Source organism: Stegostoma tigrinum, chromosome 1 (genome assembly GCF_030684315.1).
Source record: "Stegostoma tigrinum isolate sSteTig4 chromosome 1, sSteTig4.hap1, whole genome shotgun sequence".
Classification (NCBI taxonomy): domain Eukaryota; kingdom Metazoa; phylum Chordata; class Chondrichthyes; order Orectolobiformes; family Stegostomatidae; genus Stegostoma; species Stegostoma tigrinum.
The window spans coordinates 160,556,221-160,579,647 of record NC_081354.1 but is presented as its reverse complement, the minus strand read 5'-3'; the positions used below and the strand labels follow the sequence as shown (position 1 = coordinate 160,579,647).

At 40.3% G+C, this 23,427-nt stretch overlaps 1 protein-coding gene across 4 annotated transcripts in view; it reads right to left on the bottom strand.

The window, feature by feature from the left end:
- Positions 1-1,163: 1,163 nt before the first annotated feature.
- LOC125457916 (zinc finger and BTB domain-containing protein 7C) overlaps positions 1,164-23,427 on the bottom strand; it is a 211,387-nt gene continuing 189,123 nt past the window's right edge. For all 4 annotated transcript variants that reach the window (XM_059649803.1, XM_059649806.1, XM_059649805.1 and 1 more), the window contains 2 exons: positions 16,377-17,715; positions 1,164-5,471 (listed from right to left, as the gene is read on the bottom strand). In XM_059649803.1, coding sequence (XP_059505786.1) covers positions 4,835-5,471; positions 16,377-17,707 — 1,968 coding nt within the window. In that variant the 5' untranslated portion in view covers positions 17,708-17,715 and the 3' untranslated portion in view covers positions 1,164-4,834. The remainder of the gene's footprint in view (positions 5,472-16,376; positions 17,716-23,427) is intronic.

Here is a 23,427-nt window from a genome sequence, read left to right as displayed (position 1 = left end):
CTACTCTTATTTTCTCTGCTTTTATGTCCTTGCTGCAGTTGGAATGATAGCTGTTGGTGCAGCCTGAAGTGCAAAAATGGCATGTGTGTGGATCAGAGGTGTATCATGAGGGTGTTACAGGCTGGCACATATCAGATGCCAATGTCTATGGACGTGGGGTGCAAGTGGCTGGTGCCCCTGGTCTGCCTGGTGTTCATTTGGAGTGTTCATTGGAAGTCATCTGGAGTAAGTGGTGAGTTCCACTCTGCTTTCCATGTCGAGTTTTCCTACATGATATGAGGTGGAATATTAGTGAGGCAAATTGGGCTGTCAATAAGGCATTTTACAAGGAATAATTCCCCCATAACCGAAACTCACTACTGCCTAATGGGGAATTCACCATGCTGCTTGTGACAAGCATAAAAAAAGGTGTGAACAGTTCCCGACATCAAGACAGGCTTCAGTGGACTTCTTGTCCGGTTCTGCCACACATCTCATCATAGCACATGTTGCTCAAACCTTCATAAGACTCTGTCCTTTTTTCTAAAAAGGTTAATTTGTTCACTTTAGGCAACCATACCGGAGCTCCATTTTCCATTGTCCAATGTTGTAAAGATGTCTGCTGCCTTTTTTTATATTCATTCATGAGATTAAAGCTGGGCCAGTGTATTGTCCAACTTTAGTTGCCCTCGAGCCTTCTTGAACAGTGAAAGAGTCTATTCTGACGAAAACTTTACTTTGTACTGATTTGATCATTGTGTGGTGTCCACAATACTACCTGTGTACTGTTCATGCTCAGAAACATTGAAACAGCTACAGCCAAATCTGAAATTAAGACTATAATGAACTGAAAGAACAAACTAAAATAAAAAAATGGTTTAAATATTGACATTCATTGATATCTTTCATCCAAAGTATCTTCAATCTTATAAACCTTTGATGACAACCACAATTAATGAAAGGACATAATAACTTGGTTGTTCATGTTTACAGGATTTTAAGCCATTTCCTTTTGGAGATCAGAGATAATGGGAACTGCAGATGCTGGAGAATCCAAGATAACAAAGTGTGGAGCTGGATGAACACAGCAGGCCAAACAGCATCTCAGGAGCACAAAGGCTGATGTTTCGGGCCTAGGAAGGGTCTAGGCCCGAAACGTCAACCTTTGTGGTCCTGAGATGCTGCTTGGCCTGCATGTTCATCCAGCTTCACATTTTGTTATCCTTTTGGAGATCTCTGGTTTGCTTCATGGAGATCACTGTGCAATCATTATGGATATTCAATGTAGAATGTTTTCTGTTTTAATTAGAACAGTTATTACTGGATAGGAACAAGCATCTTATATATAATGTTTTGGTCTGAGTTTCTCAATTTTCCTTCATTTGATATTACCATCAGCCATGATCATGTTAAACAGCTGAACAGGATCGATGGGCTGAATAGCCTGGTCTTGTTATTGATCTCATTCATACCAAGGCCAACATTTATTGTTCATCTCCTAGAAACCTAGAAAGAGTTCTAACAGATCTAAACATGGTAAATATAGGAAGACTGTTTCCGATGACCAGGGAGTCCAGAGCTGGGGTCTCAGTTTTGAGTTTGGGGTAGGCTATTTTTAACTGAGATAAGGAGAAACTTCTTCACCCAGAGTGATGAGCCTGTGAAATTCTTTGCCACAGAAAATAGTTGAAGCCATAACACTGAACATTTTCAAGGAGTTAAATATAGTTCTTAAGGCTAAACGGATCAAAGTATGTGGGGAGAAAGCATGAACAGAGTGCTCAGTTGCATGATTAGCCATGATCATATTGAATGGCAGAGCAGGCTTGAAGGGCCTGTAGCTGCTCCTATTCCCTACATTTCTATGTCTGATTGGCCTTGAAAATGTGGTGGTGATCCACTCTCGTGCCACTGATATCCTCATCTAAAAACATTCACAGTGCTGTTCAGGAGGGATTTCCAGAATAATTTCATAATTCAGTTTATTATGAGGAAGATTTACTTTCAGCAGGTAGGAGTAAAAAAGAAAAGAATGATTTGGAGGAGTGCAAAAACATCTTTGTGAGTATAGTCGAAGAAGTGAAGGAGAGGGGTTATTTCAAGTTCTACATTTCCTGTTACTGCCAAGGGATCTATTCACAAGCATCGTGACAAGATACGATTCACATGAAGGATAATGCTATTACAAAAGTACCCTTGCAGACAGAATGATTGGAAATTAGAATTCTTATCATGAAATATTACTGAAGCAATATCCATAAATTCTTCAAAAGCAAATTTCGTAGTTACACAAAGATGGATTTTCAAAATGGCATGGGAGCATAAAAAGCCTGAGGTTTGTGAGTTATTATATGAATAAATTTTTTCAGAGACATGAAGGGCCAAATCACTTCCTTTTCTACCAAAGGATTCTACGATCCATTGTGTGGTCTCCACACATGAACATGATCACAAAAACACTTCATGTTCATTTTGTAGTGGTGACATTTGCAATCTCTTTCTCTGAATTTTCTCCAAATTCTTCACTAAACATTGGAACAAACTGACCCTGGCAGCTAGAAAATGCAATAATGCACTTTTATACAAATAACCAGTCAAACTGAGTCTTAAAACTAAAATGAAGAACACTTGCTCCAGAGTCCCATTCTTGTAAGCATTGTATTCATTAGTTTAGGCACAGTAAATTCAGATGGGGAGCAGTACATTACAAAGGCAGTTAGGCCAATGAGCAGACTATGATAGACAAAATTCAATGTGGACAGTGTGAACTCATCCACATGTAGAAAAACAAATCAGAATTGTTCTTAACAGTGTGAAACATAGAATAAAGGGATTTCAGTCCCATATGAATAAATAATTAAAAGTCTTGCATGTATACAAAAAGTAATCAAAATGTAAATAAAAGGTTGATAATTGTCTTAAGATCACAGAAATGAGAAATGATATTTCAGTTGTACAGAGCCTTAAATTTCACTTGGAGGACTGCATTCAGTTTTGGTCAGTGAACTGTTAGAGAAACTATTAGGTGAGGTTAGGTGTATCTTGCGTTTTGAATTAAAGAGTCAATTTAAATATTAAAAGACAGCTCCAGATATGTACTGAAACTGGGAGCAATTGGAGAATGTCATGGACATAGTCAAATCTAAAATTCTGATCCTTGACTGTTAAGATAGTTTAGGAAGTGCTAACCTTTAAATGGATACATCTATCTGGTGGACAACTATACATTTATCTACTTAAAAGTACAGAAAAGGATAAAATTATGTTACTCACTGAAATTGTACTGTAGAACCTTCCATTCATTGGTATCACAAGGCAGCGAGCTTTCAAAATATTGAGCTCATGGCACCTGATGTAAACCAGGGTAAGGATGTGACAACGATAGATGATATATGATTGTCATATAAAGACAGATAAAGATTGGTGGTTGAGCATCTTAGAGCTGGAGCTCCAAAAACTGAAGAATGAGGTGTCTCCCAGCCTTTAAATCGCTGTGTGGTGTTTATGCATAACACTCTTTACAATAAAATCTGTAAGTGAAAACTTTAAGTTTAGAAATCTTGTTCTGTGGAACAAAGGTTAACAGCTCCAAACTTGTTCCAATGGTACATTTTGTGACAAAATCTTAAGATAGATAGGTTTGGAAGGGCAGCAGCTCACATTCATGAGAATAATACCAGGACTTAGAGGATTGAATTATGAGGAGAGTTTGCACAAATGTGTCTTGAATTGTCTTGAAATTTGATATTTTCCAAAGTGATCTAAAATAATAAAAGGATTCAATATGGTTCATAGAGACGGACTATTCCCTCGGGTGAGACAATGCAGAGCACAAGGAAAATATGATAAAATTAGTCTTAGGGCACGTAAAAAGTGAGATCAGAAGCACCAGTCACACGTCAAATGGTGGAAACCTGTAATCAGCTCCAACTAAAATGGACACTGGGTCAATTGAACTTTTCAGTAGAGAGCAATAAATTTTTGATAGGGAAGGGTGTCAAGGTACATAGAACAAAGGCAGTTAAAATGGAGTCAAGGTGGAGATCAGCCATGATTTAATTGAACGGTTGCACAGGGCTGAACAGCTGACTGGTCAAATTCTGTTCTTATTAATCAATCAATTACCCACAATTCTGAAAAATAGGAGTTCAAAATACAGCACTTCTTTACTGTTTGCAGTGATGAGATTAAATATTAATTTAAATTACAAAGTACTAGTCCCCCTATAATGGAATAGGGAGTGGATCTTTGCACAGGTATCTACATGTAGAAATACAATAAAATGTTCAAATATTAGCCATTTATAATCAGAAATAATCCAATTTCTTCATTTACAAATTTCCAACTAACCTGTGGGTATTTCTAGATAAATAAATAAAACCAAATACAAATCCAGTAACCTAACCAATGATACTCAGTGAAGAAAGCCTTGTTATTTACTCCAACGAACGGGCTAATGTTGTATCCTTTTTAATGACCAGGCAAACTCATCTGAGTTACTGAAGAGAAAGAAGTCATAAGTAGTACGTTATAGTAGAAAAATAATTACAACACTTCTCCCACAAAACATCAGCAAAGGAAAACAGTTTCAAGTTTGTATTGGCTACAGTACGCAACTTCTTTGGATTTTGTTTTGTTTAAATACATTTACTTTATATAATAGATCAACTTCAAGATCATTCAATGGTCTGTAAAATTATTTGTCCAAAGCTGTCATACAAATGTAAAATGTAAAGTTCAATGTGGATTTTGTTTCAGTTTCATGTTCAGAAATAACACATCAAACTATCGAGTGACATTACTTTGTGCAAGTCAATAATATTCATTTCCTTTCACCCTTACGCTCGTTATTTCTTTATTTACTCGCCTCCTGAATAGACGGCATAGGATTAAATTGCATGCCCCATGGATCACTTGTTGAATAGTATTGTTGGGGCAGGTGAGAGAAAGTATTGTTGTGAGACAGGGTAAAAGCAAAGATGCCTCTATCCCTTTCATCTATGATGTGGTTTCCACTCAACATATTCGGCATGGGGTTTTCTCTTTCCTTTACTGCTGATTCATTCAATAAGATCTTGGAATTTTGAACATTTCCATGAAAGTTCTTCTCTGTATTGCCTGGATCGAACTTGCTTGCATTTAGAAGCCTAACATCTTGTCTTGGTGGGATGTTGGTGCTATTTTCATTGGAATGTGTGCTCTGAGATGGGCCACTCTGTGCATACAGGAGGCTAGCGGAGTGCCAGGCAGCAGGTCTGCGGCCCCGACGTGGTCGTGGCAAGCGACAACTCTGCCTCTTGATGTGTCTGTGCAGGTGGTCAGAACGGGTGAAGCTCTTGTAGCAATGTACACATTGGTAGGGGCGGATTCCCGTGTGTATCCGCAAGTGATTCTTCAGGTCATAGTTGTGCACAAACCTGGCATTGCAATGAATACATGTATAAGGTCTTTCCCCGGTATGCTTGCGCATGTGAATCTTTAGCTTGTCTTGTCTGAAAACAGAGGAAATAACATGACATCACACAGAGAAATGCAATGTATTAGAAAATGGTCTATGATGACTGAGCCAAATTATTTTAGCCTAGATAACTATAATGCTTCGACAGTGTCTTCAATCCTGGAGAGAGCTCCTCCCCCACCTGTTGTCCAGTTAGCCAATCTGGAAAGCTTTTCACTTTGAATACTGGTGGTGTCATCTCAAGTATCTGCAGAACACAGGGTTCTAACATGTTTTGTTCAGCACATTTTGACTGATGAGTTTAAAAATTTAGTCCCTTCAATTTTAAGTTGTGTAATTTGATATCATTGTAAGTAGTTTGAACATCTTACTTTTATGGGAGGAAAAAATGGCCACATCCCATTGTTAAGGTTATTGTACTGTAGCCTAAAATAACTTCAACTCTGCACAAACAAAATTCCAAAGAAAAAACAAAGCAAGGCACAGAAGGAACCTCCAGATCTTCTTTGAACAGTGCAAATTAAATTCAGCATCTACGTGAACAAGTGTAAGTGGCAGGTGAGGAAGGATACAGCTGTCCTTCAGTATGGACTACCTGCTTAAATTTAGTACTCAAGTTGCATGGGGCACTAACCACCAACCTTCTCATCCAAAAGTAAAAGTGCGACCAGCCAAACTAGCTCCATTACCTAAAAAAGGTTCGCTCAAAGGAAAAAGCAGGTAACCCCAATGTTTTACAGTCTCCAAATTTGACCAAAGGCTACTTGTGAACTTTATTGAGGGTTTGTGAGCTTTAATGTGTTAATGCAGTTCAAAACATCACTTGGAATCGGTAAAATGAAGATACTCCAATGTTCAAAGGTGCTATTTTGATGGAAACAAAATGTAAATGCAGTTTCAACTTTGGGGAAGCAGCAATGGATCAACATTCTGCATCCAGCAGAGGCAACAGTGCAGTCTACATGATAAATATAAAATTATAATAAATAAAACAAAATAAATAGTAATAGATAAAATAAATAGTAATAGATAAAATAAAAGGTAACCTTGCCATACTCCCACACTCTCGGAGGGAGAGACAACTGGTACTGAGTTTAACCTGCAGGCCACTATATCTCAGGAAATGTTCGGATGACAGAATTTTCATGGTGACCTCAGCTGGTGTGGGAATTGAACCCTTGCTGTTGGGATCATTCTGAACTGAGACTGGGGTGGGGCAAGGTGTGTTGGCAAAGAAAGCGAATATTTGGTGGCTTGCAACCCAAACAAGAATAAAACACCAGCTGGAGTCTTAGGAGTGCCACAGTTGGAAGTGTTTGGCAAAGAAAAAACACTCTAGCTTGTGCACGCTCAGAAAGCTGAAAAGATCTTATACTTGTAAACTTCAATGAAAGATTCTTTACAATATTTTTGTAATAAGTACAATTACAGGCAGGTGTCACCAAAGGCTTCTATCAAAATAAAACCACAGTAACTCAAAGTTGTATTTGCTTTACACTTTGCTATTCTAACGTCGGAACAACTAGTTGTCATAAATTAATGGTGGCAACCACTCATTTAAAGTCATGATCTGTTTTCAGGGGTCAGTGAAAAATGAATGCAACATGCATTTGACTGCATTTGTAATCTTTGACATTTGCAAAATCCTAACGTTTTCTCCACATTATCAGCTCTGTTACATTAACTTACATTCAAGTTATGTTTGAATTTCCTTTCCAATTTGGTCAGTGTTTAGGGAGAGCAGATAAGGGGCCCTGGAGATAGAACTGCAACAGTCTGAGCCTTTGAATTGTCTAAAAGGTTTGAGGATCTTTCAGCTTGCTTGGATGAAAGTGGGTTCTGCAGGATGGTATGCTAACGGACCGTGGTAAGAAGCCAGTTAAGTTGGTGAAATGAAAAGAATGTAGTGGTAGTAGATTACAGTATAGTCGGCATGATGGTAACCATTCGAGTAATAGTTTCTAAATACCTCAGATATAAAAATAATACAGCAAACAAGAGTTACGAATTAATTAGTTAATCATATTCAAATATGAGGTTGGTTAGTTCAGTTGATTGGATGGCTGACTTGTAATGCAGAGTGATGCCAACTGTGTGGGTTCAATTCCTGCTACTGGCTGAGGTTACCATGAAGGACTCTCTTCCTTAACCTCTCTCCCTCATTTGAGACATGGTGACCCTCAGGTTAAACCACTTCAAGTTGACTCTGTTTTTCTAACATTAATAATGGGGGGAATGCTGTGGTATCTTCTAAAAGACATGATGCCAGAACTCTCGGAAAGCCCGAGCAGGATTAGACAAAGTTATTGCAAGAAAATTTGAGTTCAGAAGTAGGAATGTCTCTGGACTCTGGGGTGATTCCCACAGATTGGAAAACAGCCAATGTGATGTCACTGTTTAAAAAAGGAAGCAAACAAAAAGCAGATAACTATAGGCCAGTTAGCTTAATTTTGGGGGAGAGGAAAATGCTTGAATCTATCATTAAGGAAGAAATAGCAAGATATCTGGATACAAATTGTCCCATTGGGAACACCCAGCATGGGTTCATGAAGGGTAGGTCATGGTTAACTAATGTGGTGGAATTCTTTGAGGACATTATTTGCATGGTGGACATGGGGAACCTGTGGATGTGGTGTATCTGGATCTCCAAAAATCATTTGACAAGGTGCCACACCAAAGGCTGCTACATAAGATAAAGTTCCATGGTATTACAGGTAATGTTTTGGCATGGATAGAGGATTGGTTGACCAGTAGAAAGCAAAGTGTAGGGGTAAATGGGTGTTTTTCTGGTTGGCGGTCAGTGGCTAGTGGTCTGCCTCAGGGATCAGTGTTGGGACCGCAATTGTTTACAATTTACATAGATGATTTGGAGTTGGGTGTGTCATAATTTGCAGATGATACTAAGGTGAGCGGTAGAGTAAAGTGTGCAGAAGGCACTGAAAGTATGCAGAGGGATAGGCATAGTCTAAGTGAGTGGGCAAAGGTCTGGCAAATGGAGTACAATGTTGATAAGTGTGACGTCATCAATTTGGTAGGAATAACAGAAAAATGGACTATGTTTTAAATGATAAAAAATTGCAGCACGCTGCTGTGCAGAGTGACTCGGGAGTCCTTGAGCATGAATCGCTGAAAGTAGGATTGCAGGTGTAGCAGGTAATTAAAAAAGCAAATGGGATTTTGTCTGCCATTGCTAGATGGATGAAGTTTAAAAACAGTGAGGCTATGCTGCAGCTGTATAGGTTCCTGGTGAGGCCACACCTGGAGTACTGTGTGCAATTTTGGTCTCCTTACTGGAGGGGTTGCAGAGGAGATTCACTTGGTGATTCCAGAGTTGAGGGGGTTGGATAATGAGGACAGACTGAGTAGACTGGGATTATACTCATTGGAATTCAGAAGCGTGAGGGGAGATCTTATAGAAAAATGTAACATTATGAAGGGAATAGATAAGGTGGAGGCAGGGAGGTTGTTTCCGCTAGCAGGGGAAATTAGGACTATAGGGTATCGACTCAAAATAAGGGGAAGCAGATGTAGGGCTGAGGTCAGGAGATACTTCTTCACCCAAAGGGTTGTGAATTTGTGGAATTCCCTGCCCAGCGAAGTGGTTGAAGCCACCTTGCTGAATGTATTTAAGGCAAGGCTAGATAAATTTTTGAACAGTAAAGGAATTAAGGGTTATAGTGAGTGGGTGGGTAAGTGGAGCTGAGTCTCAAAAAGATCAGCCATGATCTTATTAAATGGTGGAGCAGGCTCGAGGGGCCAGATGGCCTACTCTTGCTCCTTGTTCTTATATTCTTATGTCTCACTGCAGTTACACAGGCCCTGGATAATACTGTGTACTGGAGTATTGTGTGCAATTCTGAGCTCCCTACCTAAGAGAGAATATATTTGCCATAGAGGAAATGCAGCAAACGTTCAGTAGGTGAATACCATGAGTGGCAGTACTGTCATACAAGGAGAGATTTATTCAACTGGGCTGTATTCACGAGAATGAGGGCAGACCTGTCTGAAATGTATAAAATTCTAACCGGACTCAGCAGACTATCTATGTGGTTAATCTAAGACAGAGACCAGGCAAAATCAAAAGGTATTAACGTGGAAACAGACTGTGGCCACTATCAGTTCCGTGGAAAGGTTACCGGACCCGAAACATTAACTCTGTTGTTTCCTTCACATGCTACCAGACCAACTAAGCTTTTCCAGCAACTTTGTTTTTGCTCCTGATTTACAGCATCTGCAGTTCTTTCAGTTTTTATAAAAGAAAGGGAGCTTGTCAGAAAGGCATGGACATAATTATGGGAGATTTTAATCTACATTTAAATTGGAAAAGTCAGATAGGCAAAGGTAGCCAAGATGATGAGTTCATAGAATGTTTTCAGGATAGTTTCATAGAACGGCACATTGTGAAGCCAATCTGACAACAGGCTATGCTGTTCTGAGGAAGGATCGTCGTACCCAAAATGTAAACACTTTTTTTTCTTCATAGATGCTGCCAGATCCATTGACCCTCAAGAAACTGAGTGGAGAATTGATCATGGAAAATAAAGAGATGGCAGATGACTTGAGCAGGTATTTTGCCTTTGTCTTCATTACAGAATACAGAAATAACATCAAAAAGGCAGCTATAAATCAGGAAACAGAAAGCAGGAAGGAACTCAGGAAAATTACAAGCACCTGAGAAGTGATATTGAGTAAACTTTTGGAACTGCAGACTGGCAAATGCTTGGGTCTTCGTCCTTGGGACTTAAGTTATGGTCAGTGAGACAGTTGATGGATTGGCTTCAATATTCCAAAACTTCCAAGATTTGGGGATGGCCCTGTTAGATTGAAAGTCTGTGAATTAAAGTATTTTTACTTAAAAAAGACAGAAAGTAAGAAACTATGTGCCAGCTTCTTGTACTGTAATTAATATCTGTTGCAAAGAGAACAGAAGAAGTTATTATTAAAGAAGTTATAGCAGGGTTGTTCGATAAGTTCAAGGTAATCAGGCAGAGTCAACATAGTTTTGTGAAAGAAAACTATTCTTTATTGGGGTTATTTGAGGAAGTAAAATGTGGTCTGGATGAAGGGGACCTGATGGATGTAACTATTTTTAGATTTCCAAAAGGTTTTTAACAAAGTGCCACATCAAAAACTTTGCAGAAAATAGAAGTTCATGATGTAGGGGATAGCATAGCATAGGTAGAAGATTTTCTTGCTATAGGAGGTAGAATGTTGGCAAAAATAGGATTTTGTCATGTTGTAGAGCTAGATGAACACAGCAGGCCAAGCAGCATTAGAGGAGCAGGAAAGCTGATGTTCCGGGTCGAGACCCTGCTTATATTCTTATGTCTCACTGCAGTTACACAGGCCCTGGACAATACTGTGTACTGGAGTATTGTGTTCAATTCCGAGCTCCCTACCTAAGAGAGAATATATTTGCCATAGAGGAAATGCAGCAAGCTTTCCTGCTCCTCTGATGCTGCTTGGCCTGCTGCATTCATCCAGCTCTACACCTTGTTATCTCAGATTCTCCAGCATCGGCAGTTTCTACAATCTTTGTCACGTTGGCAGGATATAACAAGTAGTGTGCCACAAGGTCAGTGATGGGAATTCAACTGCTCACAATTTAAATAAATGATTTCAATGAAGGGATGAAGATTTGGTTGCAAAAGTTGCTGATGATGCAAAGGTAGAAAAATATATTGTGAAGAAGAGATAAGCAAGTTACAAAAAGATAATAAAATGTGTGGCTGGATGAACACAGCAGGCCAAGCAGCATCTCAGGAGCACAAAAGCTGACGTTTCGGGCCTAGACCCTTCATCTGAGATAAAAGATAAAAATTAAATACAAAAAGATAAAGTTAGATTGAGTGAGAGGGCAAAGATCTGACAAATTGAGTACAAAAAGGGAAATTGTGAAATTGTCCATTTTGGCAGAAAGAATAAAAAGAAGCATTATACCTATTCTGTGAGAGACTGCTGAGCGCTGCATGAGGGATTTGCATGTCCAGGTGCAGGAATCGTGCAAGGCAAATGTGGAGGTACAGCAGTATTTAGCAAAGCTAATAGAATGTTTTCATTTATTGAGAGGTGATTTGAATACAAAAGTAGAGAGATTATGCTTCAGATGTACAGTGCACTCTGAAACAATATCTGGAGTACAGCATATGATATTGGTCACCTTATTTCAGCAAGAATACAAGTGGGTTGGAGGCAGTTCAGACAAGGTTCGTCAGACTATTACCTGGAATGGTCAGATGTCTTTTAAGAAAAATTCCAACAGGCTACACTTGTATCCAAGCAGTTCAGAAGAGTAAGAGGTGACTTGGCTGAAACATGTAAGGTCTTGTGTGGGTAGATATGGAGAGGATGTTTCCGCTTTTAGGAGAATCTAGAACAAGGCGTCACTGTTTAAAAATCAGGCGTTACCCATTTCAAATAATTTTTTCTCACAAAGGGCTGAGTCTTTTGAAATCTCTTTCTGAAAATTCAGTGGAAGTAGTTCTTTCTGTTCCCTACATTTTTTGGTTGAGTCCAACTTAGGTGGAGTTTTTAGAGGGTGCGATACCACAAGGCCCAGCGAGTTCTCTCGCTCGATTTATCAAACTTGCCTCTTTAATTACATCTCAAGTCCCTATTGCATCTGTGCTGTCCAACTACTACCCTCTTAACATGCACTATTCTCAGAATCATTCGCCACTTGGCAGAAATGGCAGAATTCACCAGCAACCCTTGCACCTATGCCACCTTTAAAAACACCTTGTGCACCCAGACAAGGGCGGTCAATCCAGAGCTGCTCTGCACAGTTCCTGACATTAGCCCTGGAAACAACAGACAGGAGAAAACTGGTGCTCTGGGACAGAATCCTGGAAGTTCTTGTAGATGGCACGGTGTCAACGTGGGACTCGTTCCTCCCCCAGAATCAGCAGTGCAGAATTGAAGCTGAATGTTAATAAGGTGAGTTGTACTGTTAACAAGGTGTTTAAACAAGCATTAATTCCAGTTAACAGGTATCTCATCGCAGTACAGAGGGAATCTTACTCGGCTGCTTGTGAAAAGCATAATAGATGGCTTATAGTGATAAGTTTAAATTAAAAATGAAACAATGGTATAAAAGTTGCTCCTGAGATGAGCTGATCACCCGATTCTGCCACACAGCTCTCTGCATCACTCAGATCCCAATAAGATTTCACCCGAGTCTTTGAATATTGTTAAGGTGAGATAGATAAATTCACGCTAGCAAGGGGGTGAAAAGGTAATCATAGTTAGGCGAGAATATAGATTTGAAGTTACAATCAGATTAGCCATGACCTTATTAAATGGCACAGCAGGCCTGAGGGGCTCATTGTTGTACTCCTTGTTTGTACGTTCATAAACAATGAAATCCCTGCAGCTTTTAGCAACCAGAAATTGGCAAGATTTGTCTGATATTTTAATATTAGATTGTTTGATCCCAGTTATATTGTGGATCAAAATGTGTCATTTGAACATGGCTGATAGGTAGAATGTGTCATCATGTGATCTGGTAGTATAATGATAAACACTCAGATACAGAAGCATGGGTATTAATTTGGTTCTAAGTGTTATTTTCACTAGGAAAAGATTGAACTTGTGGATAGGCTAGGCCACGTTCTGTTTGTCATAATTAATTCCCAACACAGTATTCCAAAGAAAAACTAACTGATCAATTACTCATTCAAACCTTGCTGCATAAACTCCCCACTGAAGGAGGTTGCTTCAAAAATAACACTTTTTGTTGCTGTTGTGTTTTTATTGTGTTTTAATAAAATCTAAAAGTTAGCTTTTTAGTTATATATGTTAATTATTCCGTGGTTGTTTATAATATTGATGGCGTGCATTAGGCTGAAGATGCAAACCTTGAGACTTTTGATTTAAAGCAGAAATATGTCAGCCGTTTAGCTTATCCTGATAAAAGAACAGTTCTGCAAGTCAATGCAACAGGCTTTCTCCAGCACTTCCACATAATTGCTCCAATGTATTTAACTGAGCATTTTGTTGTGTAGTAACACACAATGGCATCTATTTAAATTTCCTCAAACCTTTTAACCAGAGTAGAGTCATGTGTGTCACCCACCCGCAAACAGTGAATGATAATAATTCAAAATGGATAATAAAAGTAAATTATTTAATGTAAACTAAAGCATCTCTCAGCAGTAACAAATGACAATTTAAAAAAATATATATTTTCTAAATTCAGCTCAACTTCAAATGATACAACAGATCTTTTGTTGTATCATTTGAATAATGAATTATACCTTAGATCTTGGATGCAATAAAGCAAAATTTGTTAACCATGCAGATTTTAAATGCAAGGAGCACATGGCCAAACTTTTGAGGTTTGATTTTAATAAATCAAAATTATGTGACACATAATTTGCAAAAACATCTTAGGGATGTCCTAGTGTATTCCCAGGCAAATGTTCATAAACAATTATATGAAATAATTTAATTTTACAGAACTGAATTTTGAAAATGTGTTACTTCTAAACAAAAACAAAAATTGCTGAAAAAACTCAGCATTTTGGACAGAAAACCGAGTCTTGGGTCCAATGACCCTTCTTCAGAACTGATTATAGCTAAGAAAATAGTTAGAGAAGGGTGAGGGAAGGAGTGAACAAAATGGAGATGGAACCCAGAGAGAAAGGGAAACAGTTGGGCAGACAAAGAAATAGGTAAATGTCAGCCTGAAAGAATGAATATCTGTTAATGGAGATCATTATTGGCTGGTAACAGGATTGTTTAGGCAGCAGAAAATGTAAATGACAAGGTCTGGTGTGTACAGGTTGGGGTAAGGACATGAGAGAAGGTGCTCAGGCTGTAGAATTATTGAATTCAATATTAAGTCCAGAAGGCTCCAGGGTTTCCAAGTGAAAAATGAGATAATCTTCATCCAGAAACAAAACCAGAAATTTCTGGAATAACTCAGCGGTTTGGCAGCATGTGTGGAGTGAAAACAGAGTTTACATTTCTGGTCTAGTGACCCTTCTTCAGAACATTTTTTTTGTTTAGTGTTATTTATAAAGATACACAGAAATACATATTTGTTAGGAAACATATAATACTGGCTGAAACAAATTAAAATCCTTCAAACTCCCATTAACAAATGAACAGTTTGAATGTGAAGAAAACAACACTCCTCATTATGGTAATAACACATACAAACGCATAAACCAGCAACTCTGTTCAGCCATTTGGTCCCTCAAGCCTTCACCACCATTCAATTAAATGATGGCTGATCTAATTGTGGTCTGAACTCCACTGTCTTGATGACCTCTGATACCCTGTGATTCCTTAACTCGGTTTTTAACTAACTATCTCTACCATAAAAAAAAGGAATGACTTTATCTCTGAGGGTCAGAATTCCACAGGCTCACGACCTTCAGGGGAAAAGATTTTCCTCATCCCCATCATAAGTTGGATGTCCCCTTATTTTTAAACTGTGTTCTTGAGTTCTCGTCTCTCTCAAGGGAAAACATTGTTTCAGTATTAACCTATGAAGTCACTTCAAGATCTAAAGTGTTTCAAGATCACCTCTTAATCTTCTCAACTTCAACAGATACAGGGAAAACCTGTTCAAATCCAAAATTTGTGCCAAGAATCAGTCAGGCAAACTAGTCAAGCCTGCTCCACCATTCAGTAGAATGATGACTGATCCAAAATTCCTCACATCCACTTTCCTGCCCTTTCCATGATTTCCTTGATTCCACAACTGATCCAAAATCTATATAAACACTGAAAGAACTGCAGATGCTGAAGTCAGGAACAAAATCAAAGTCGCTGGAAAAGTCAGCAGGTCTGGCAGCGTCTGTGAAGGAAAAAACAGAGTTAATGTTTCACGTCCAGTGAGTTCTGAGGAAGGGTCACTGGACCCGTAACGTTAACTGGTTTTTCCTTCACAGATGCTGCCAGGCTTGCTGAGCTTTTCCAGCAACTTGATTTTTGATCAAAAATCTATCTCAGCCTTAAATATACACAAGGACTCTGCCCCCACAGCACTCTGTGGCAAGGAGTTCCTAAGCCTCTCAACCTTCTGAGGGAAGAAATTCTTCCTTATCTCAGTTTTAAATTGGTATCCTTTTACTCAGAGACTACACCCTCTGGTTCTATACCCTCAGCATTTAGTCTGTAACTCCATAAAAATCCTGTACATTTCAATGAGATCATTGCTCATTCTTGTAAACTCCAGTGAGCAGAGTCCCAACCTGTTCTGTCTTTGCTTGTAGGAAATTCCCTCGGTATGGGGGAATCATTCTAGTTAACTATCCCCAAACTGCCTGCTGTGAAATGATGTCTTTCCTAAATAAGGGGGCCAAAACTGCTCACAGTATTCCAGACATGGTCTCACCAGTACCTTTGCAGTACAACTGCAACAAGACTTACCCACTTTTACACTTCAACCTCTTTGAACTAAGGGCCAAAATTCCATTAGCCTTTCCGATTATTGCTGTGCCTATGTTTCATGTACAAGTACCGTCAAGTCCCTTTGCGTGGCAGCTTTCTGCAGTTTTTCTCCCTTTAAATAATACTGTTCTTCTTTCCAAAATGAACAACTTTACCTTTTTCCAATCTACAGATGAGGAGTATTGCCAGATCTCAAGGAAGCTGCTTGGTGAGGTAGTCAAGGCAGTGATGCAGATTGCATGAAGGGAAAACTTGAACTGCATATCAGCAATAAGTTTGTCTGTATTAACTTTAAAGGAATATGCCAGATTACATTCCTGGAATGTTATATGTGAGCATTAACCACATTGTTAAGAAAATTAAGCTGCAACTAAATCACATTTAACCTTGGTGTACAGCTCCATAAAACACCATGATAACCCCACGGAAGATGAAATATGGTGCTGGATGCTGAGACGGTGCTAATTTTCTAAGATTACTGTATAACCATTTACCAACACAGGGGAATATAAAATTACAAAAATTAACTGCTGCTAACCTGGTGAAACGGACTTCACATATACTGCACATATATGGTTTCTCCCCTGTATGTGTTCGCATATGTCGTGGCAACTTCCCTGCTCCCTGGATTACTTTATTGCAGATAGGGCACTGCTGAGATGCCTTGGGTCTCATCTTTTTCTCATATTCCAAAGGCCACGTTGGATAGACTGCTGCCAAATAGGAAGGACCTAATATATTCAGATAGGAATTAAAGTCCTTTAATGTTCCAAGGTTATTATGGCCATTTTCTAGCATAATACCTTTAAAAAAGTCACAAAGACTTGTGGTTGAAGGCAGGTCCTCCTTGGCCTCCTCCTTGATCTTTTCCTTCTTCACTACTAGGTTAAGAGGCAATTGGTCCACATCCTGGTGTTGCACAAGCTGGGGGAATCTATTATACCCTCCATTCCAGCGTGGAGGAAAGAATCCTGGTCTGAGTGGAGACACACAAGTTCTTCCATTAAGCAAATCTCCTCGAGGACATAGTCCTTCTTTTAACAGAGACTCTAAGGAGAAATCGCGTACAGGTCTCAAGCATCCACCTGGATCATTAACAGTAAATTGGCTTAAGAACTCACAAGGCAGCTCTCTGCATTGCTTTTCTGCAAACTTGTTGGTCAAAGTGCTCTTAAAATTATATTCCCTATTCCAGCAGTGACCTTCTTGGAAATTTTCCTCTGATTCATTGATACGGTCTTGAAAAGCTTCTTCAAGATCTTGTTGGGGAGGTTCTTTGAGATCTTGCTGGGGATTCTCTTTCTGACCTTGTTCAAGGAATCCATTGCAATCTTTCTCTCGAGATTCTTTAAGCTCACGTTCAGGGAATTCATCAGGATCTCGTTGAGGGGATTCTCTGAAATTTTCCACGAGGAGATCTTCTTGAGGATTTTGGATACATTGTTTTTCTGGACCTCTCCTGTCAACACTTACCCTACCACTTGATTCCATGATATCACCACATACTTGGATAAGACATTGGATCTCCAGCAGCTGTGCTGCACTTAAAACATCCTTTACGTTTGAGCTGCTAATCGTGAGAGTTGAAGTATAGGCAAACTCCAATATTGCAGAAAGTGCCTCAGGTGTCACAAAATCAATCTGATAAACGTTATGTTGCTCTTCAAGAATGTCTGTGGTGAACAGATTCTTGAAATACTTGCTAAATGCTGCAAGGATTGATCTATGGGTCTTGTATTCCTGGTCCTTTACTACCAGGATAAGATCACAGAGAAGACCATCTCGTCTCTGTTCATTCAAACTACAGAGGAGTTCATTGCTATGGTCTGGAAATGGAATCCCAATGAGACCATCAGTTGTACTGGCCATCTTTATATCTGTTGAATAAGAATAAAAATAATTCATTAGTGATTAATATTTTAAAAATCAGATACCAAACAAAACACACTTACATGCACGCACATGACATGACAACCTTCCTGCTCCCTGGATCACTTTGTTGCAGATAGCATACTCCAAGATTATACCTCATGAGAACATATGAATTTTCATCTGAAAACAGACAAAGTTCCATCCAATTTTGCCTTCTGCTATAGTAATAGCTATGTGATACAACAATGGTGTAGTTATTAACAACTAACAGCTCTATCAATTAGAATAATTTGCAGAAGATTATGAGGGGCGTGGACAGGATGACAAGAAAGCAGATGTTATCATTAGTCAAAGGGACAGTAACAAAAAGACATAGTTTTAAGGTGAAAATCAGGAGGTATAAGGAGGATTTGAAGAAAAAGCTTTTCACCCAAAGGTTGGTTGCAGTCTGGAACGGACTGCCTGGGAAGGTATTTGATGCAGGTAAACTCACACCTTTAAAAAGTACTTGGATGAGCACTTGGAATGTCATAACATTCAACACTATGGTCCTGGCACTGGAAAGTGGGACGAGTTTAGCTTTTGGCGATACACACTTGAAGGCTGAAAGACTCCTTCTGCATGTATTACTCTATCAACAGACCCAAATATGACACAAGCTTTAGGAACTATAGCTCTGAGGATACCTGCTCTTTCCAAAAATATAACCATTCATGGTGACTATGGACTGTGGATGAAAATAGGCTTAGGATTGGTCGGATGTACAGCAAAAAATGGAGCAGCCTCCCAACAATCACAATATTAGTTCATATCAGAAAACGATGCTTCATAGAATATCAGATTATAGATTTGTTTGAAAAATTGGAGCACATTGGATTAAAAGACGGCATGGATATGAAATTAGATGTTGGTGGAATGCAGAGAGGAATGGTTAATATTTTGTCACAGTTGTGGAGAGTCATACAGCAATGGTTCCTGGGGTCAATATTCAAACCGGGGTTATCTTAGATAGTGTAGAGCTGGGTGAACACAGCAGGCCAAGCAGCATCTTAGGAGCACAAAAGCTGACGTTTTGGGCCTAGACCCTTCATCAGAAAAGGGGGATGGGGAGAGGATTCTGAATAAATAGGGAGTCGGGCCTAGACCCTTGATCAGAAAGGGGGGACGGGGAGAGGATTCTGAATAAACAGGAAGAGAGGGGGAGGCGGACCGAAGATGGATAGAGGAGAAGATAGGTGGAGGGGAAAGTGTAGGTGGGGAGATTGGGAGGGGATAGGTCAGTCTTGGGAGGACGGATAGGTCAAGGGGGCGGGATGAGGTTAGTCGGTAGGAAATGGAGGTGTGGCTTGAGGTGGGAGCAGGGAATAGGTGAGAAGAAGAACAGGTTAGGGAGGCGGGGACGAGCTGGGCTGGTTTGGGGATGCAGTGAGTGGAGGGGAGATTTTGAAGCTTGTGAAATCCACATTGATACCGTTGGGCTGCAGGGTTCCCAAGCGGAATATGAGTTATTGCTCCTGCAACCTACGGGTGGCATCATTATTGCACTGCTGGAGGCCCAGGTTGGACATGTCGTCTAAGGAATGTGAGGGGGAGTTAAAATGGTTCGCGACTGGGAGGTGCAACTGCATGGTTGTTTTTACTTGAATGTCAAAGGATGAGGGGCGATCTGATAGAAGTTTATAAAACTATGACAGGCGCAGATAGAATGGATAGTCGGACTGCTTTTCCCAGAGTAGAAATGTCAATTACGAGGGGACTTGGGTTTAAGGTAAAAGTGGGTAAGTCTAAAGGAGATGCAAGAGGCCTTTTTTTTATTTACAGAGGGTAGTAAGTGCCTGGAATGCACTGCCAGAGGTCGTGGAGGAGGCAGATACAATAGGAACATTTAAGAGGTAAATATCAGATGCATATATTGGCAGGGAATACAGAAATAAAGACAGCTTGGAGGCAAAAGGTTTTTTGTTTAGAAAGGCATTATGTGCCAGAGCAGTCTTGGTGTGCCGAAAGGCCCGTACCTGTGCTGTGGTGTTCTTTGACATAAAACTTGGAATTACGAAAATCAATCAGAAAGATAGTGAAAAGAAAAATATGTATTTACACAACAACTTTTATGAACACAAAATATCCCAAAGCACTTTAAAGCTAATGATGTTCAACAATGATTACATTTCAAAAATAATGTAGAAAACACAGCAGAAGGTTTGTGATCAGCAGGCTTTTACAAATAACAACATGGTAATGACAGGATAGAATGCTTTTGTAACTTTGATTAAGTAATAATTATTGGCCTGTAGGAATTGCCTCTCTGCTCTTCCTCAAAATAGAACCTTGGGCTGTTTTAGATCCATCTGAGAAAGCAGATTGGATCTCAGTTTAACAGCTCATACTCCAACAATGCTGAAATTCCTCCCACTGTATTTAACTGTCAGATGTGAACCTTCAGCTTATGTCGTGGCATGAAACTTCAGCCCACAAACTCTGCCTCAAAGATGACAATATTGATTGCTGCAATGGCAGGACTGCTGTGTGAAGACGGACTGGAAAGGTTAGGACTATATTCATTAAAGTTTAGAAGAATGAGGAGAGAGATCATAGAACCCTATAAAATTCGAACAGAACTAGACAGAGTAAATGCAGGAAGGAAGTTCCAAATGACATGAGAGTCCAGAACCAGGGGTCACAGCCTAAGGAAATGAATTGGCTATTTAGGACTGAGATGAGAAGAAATTTCTTCATCTGGAGAGTAGTAAGTCCATGGAATTCTCTGGTACAGAAAGCAGTTGAGACCAAAACATTATCAGAGATAATGGGAACTGCAGATGCTGGAGATTCCAAGATAATAAAATGTGAGGCTGGATGAACACAGCAGGCCAAGCAGCATCTCAGGAGCACAAAAGCTGACGTTTCGGGCCTAGACCCTTCATCAGAGAGGGGGATGGGGGGAGGGAACTGGAATAAATAGGGAGAGAGGGGGAGGCGGACCGAAGATGGAGAGTAAAGAAGATAGGTGGAGAAGGTGTGGGTGGGGAGGTAGGGAGGGGATAGGTCAGTCCAGGGAAGACGGACAGGTCAAGGAGGTGGGATGAGGTTAGTAGGTAGCTGGGGGTGCGGCTTGGGGTGGGAGGAAGGGATGGGTGAGAGGAAGAACCGGTTAGGGAGGCAGAGACAGGTTGGACTGGTTTTGGGATGCAGTGGGTTGGGGGGAAGAGCTGGGCTGGTTGTGTGGTGCAGTGGGGGGAGGGGATGAACTGGGCTGGTTGAGGGATGCAGTGGGGGAAGGGGAGATTTTGAAACTGGTGAAGTCCACATTGATACCATATGGCTGCAGGGTTCCCAGGCGGAATATGAGTTGCTGTTCCTGCAACCTTCGGGTGGCATCATGGTGGCAGTGCAGGAGGCCCATGATGGACATGTCATCAAGAGAATGGGAGGGGGAGTGGAAATGGTTTGCGACTGGGAGGTGCAGTTGTTTGTTGCGAACTGAGCGGAGGTGTTCTGCAAAGCGGTCCCCAAGCCTCCGCTTGGTTTCCCCAATGTAGAGAAAGCCGCACCGGGTACAGTGGATGCAGTATACCACATTGGCAGATGTGCAGGTGAACCTCTGCTTAATGTGGAATGTCATCTTGGGGCCTGGGATGGGGGTGAGGGAGGAGGTGTGGGGACAAGTGTAGCATTTCCTGCGGTTGCAGGGGAAGGTGCCGGGTGTGGTGGGGTTGGAGGGCAGTGTGGAGCGAACAAGGGAGTCACGGAGAGAGTGGTCTCTCCGGAAAGCAGACAGGGGTGGGGATGGAAAAATGTCTTGGGTGGTGGGGTCGGATTGTAAATGGCAGAAGTGTCGGAGGATAATGCGTTGTATCCATTCATTGAATGTTTTCAAGGAGTTAAATATTGTTCTTGGGGCTAAGAAGATCAAGGGTATGGGGAGAAAGCAGGAACAGGTACCTAGAAGAATGATTAGCCATGATCTATTGAGTGATGGAGCAGGCTCAAGGGCTGAATGGCATATTCCTGCTCCTATTTTCTTTGTTCGTATGACACTGCTCCTAATTCACCGCAGCCAAAGATTTAAGAAAACATCAGCAGATTGTTGAAGTTGATAGGCACATTGCAAATATAATCTAATGCAGAGAATACGAAAAGTACTGTTTGGTAGGAAGAATGAGAACTGGCATGATAAACGGAACTGTATAATGATAAAAGGGGTGCAGACACAGAGGGGCCTGCTTGTATGAACACAAACTTTGAAGGTCACAGGACAATGCAGAAAAGTATTAAAAATCTTTGTAGATAACTACAGAAGAAGGCAATTATGCTGGATTTTGTAAAACATGAGTTAGAGCCCCATCTGGAATGTTTCGGCACCATACCTTTGGATGAATATTAAGGTTTTATAGAGGTTGCTGAAGAGAATTATAGAATCATGGACTTCTAGGGCTGACATTTCAACAACATGGAGACATTAAAGAAGGTGAGACTGTTCTGTCTGGACCAGAGAAAGTTAAGAAAAAGTTGACTGAGGTTTGCAAAGTACTGAAGAATTTTGATAGTTAATACAGGTGAAACTTTCTCTTGGCGCTAGGAGAGAGGATATAGATTTAATGGAATTTGCACAGGAACTAGAGGAAATATGAGGGAAGACAAATTTACACAATAAATTGTATGGTCTGAAATGCACTGCTTGTGGGAAAGGAGAAGCTGATTCAATTGCATCTTTCAAAACGGGATTGGATAAATTCTCTCTCAAAGAGGCATACAGCATAGAAACAGACTCTTCTACTCACCAGGTCTATACCAACCAACAACCACCGAAATGCACTAATCCCATTTCCCTTCACTGTCTATTACCACTATGCCCTGGCATTCTAAGTGCTCACCTATTTGCTTCTCAAATGTTGCGAGAGTACCTGCATGCGTCTCCCTCTCAGGCAGCATGTTCCATGTTTGTACCATCTTCTGGGTAAAAATATTTTTCCTCAGATCTCCTCTAAACCACTTACTCCTCACCCTAAACTGAAGGCCTCTGGTCTTAGAGGCATCTTCCATTTGGAAAAGGTTCTCACAATCTGCACTGTCTATGCTTCTCATAATTTTGTATACCTCAATCAGAACACCCCTCAGCCTCTCTTCTCCAAGGAAAACAAACCAGCCGATCCAGTCTGTCCTCATAACTGAGACTTTTCACCCCAAGCAACATCCTGTGAATCTCCTCTGCACCCTCTCCAGTGCAATGATATCCTTCATATAATGTGGCAACCAGAAGTGTACACAGTATTCCATCTGTGGCCTAACCAATGTTTTAAAAAATTATAACAGCTCCTACATTTTATGCCTTGGCTAATGAAGGGAAGCATCTCGTATACCTTCTTCACCACCCTGTCTACTTATGCTGATTCTTTCAGGGATTGATGAACTTGTACACCAAGGTCCCTTTGTTCCTCAGTAATCCCAAGGAATTTATCATTTACTGGGTACGTCCTTCGTTTATTACTCCCAAAATGCATCACCTTGTACTTATCAGGATTAAATTCTATCTGCCATTGCTCTGCCTAATTTCTGATTAATATCAAACCTGAGCTCATTCTCCTCACAGCAACAATACCCTAAATGTTCATATCATCTGCAAACTTACCAATTGTACCTTCTACATTCATACTCAAGTCATTAATGTACATAATTAACAACAGGGGTCCTAGCACCCATCCCAGTGGTATACCCCA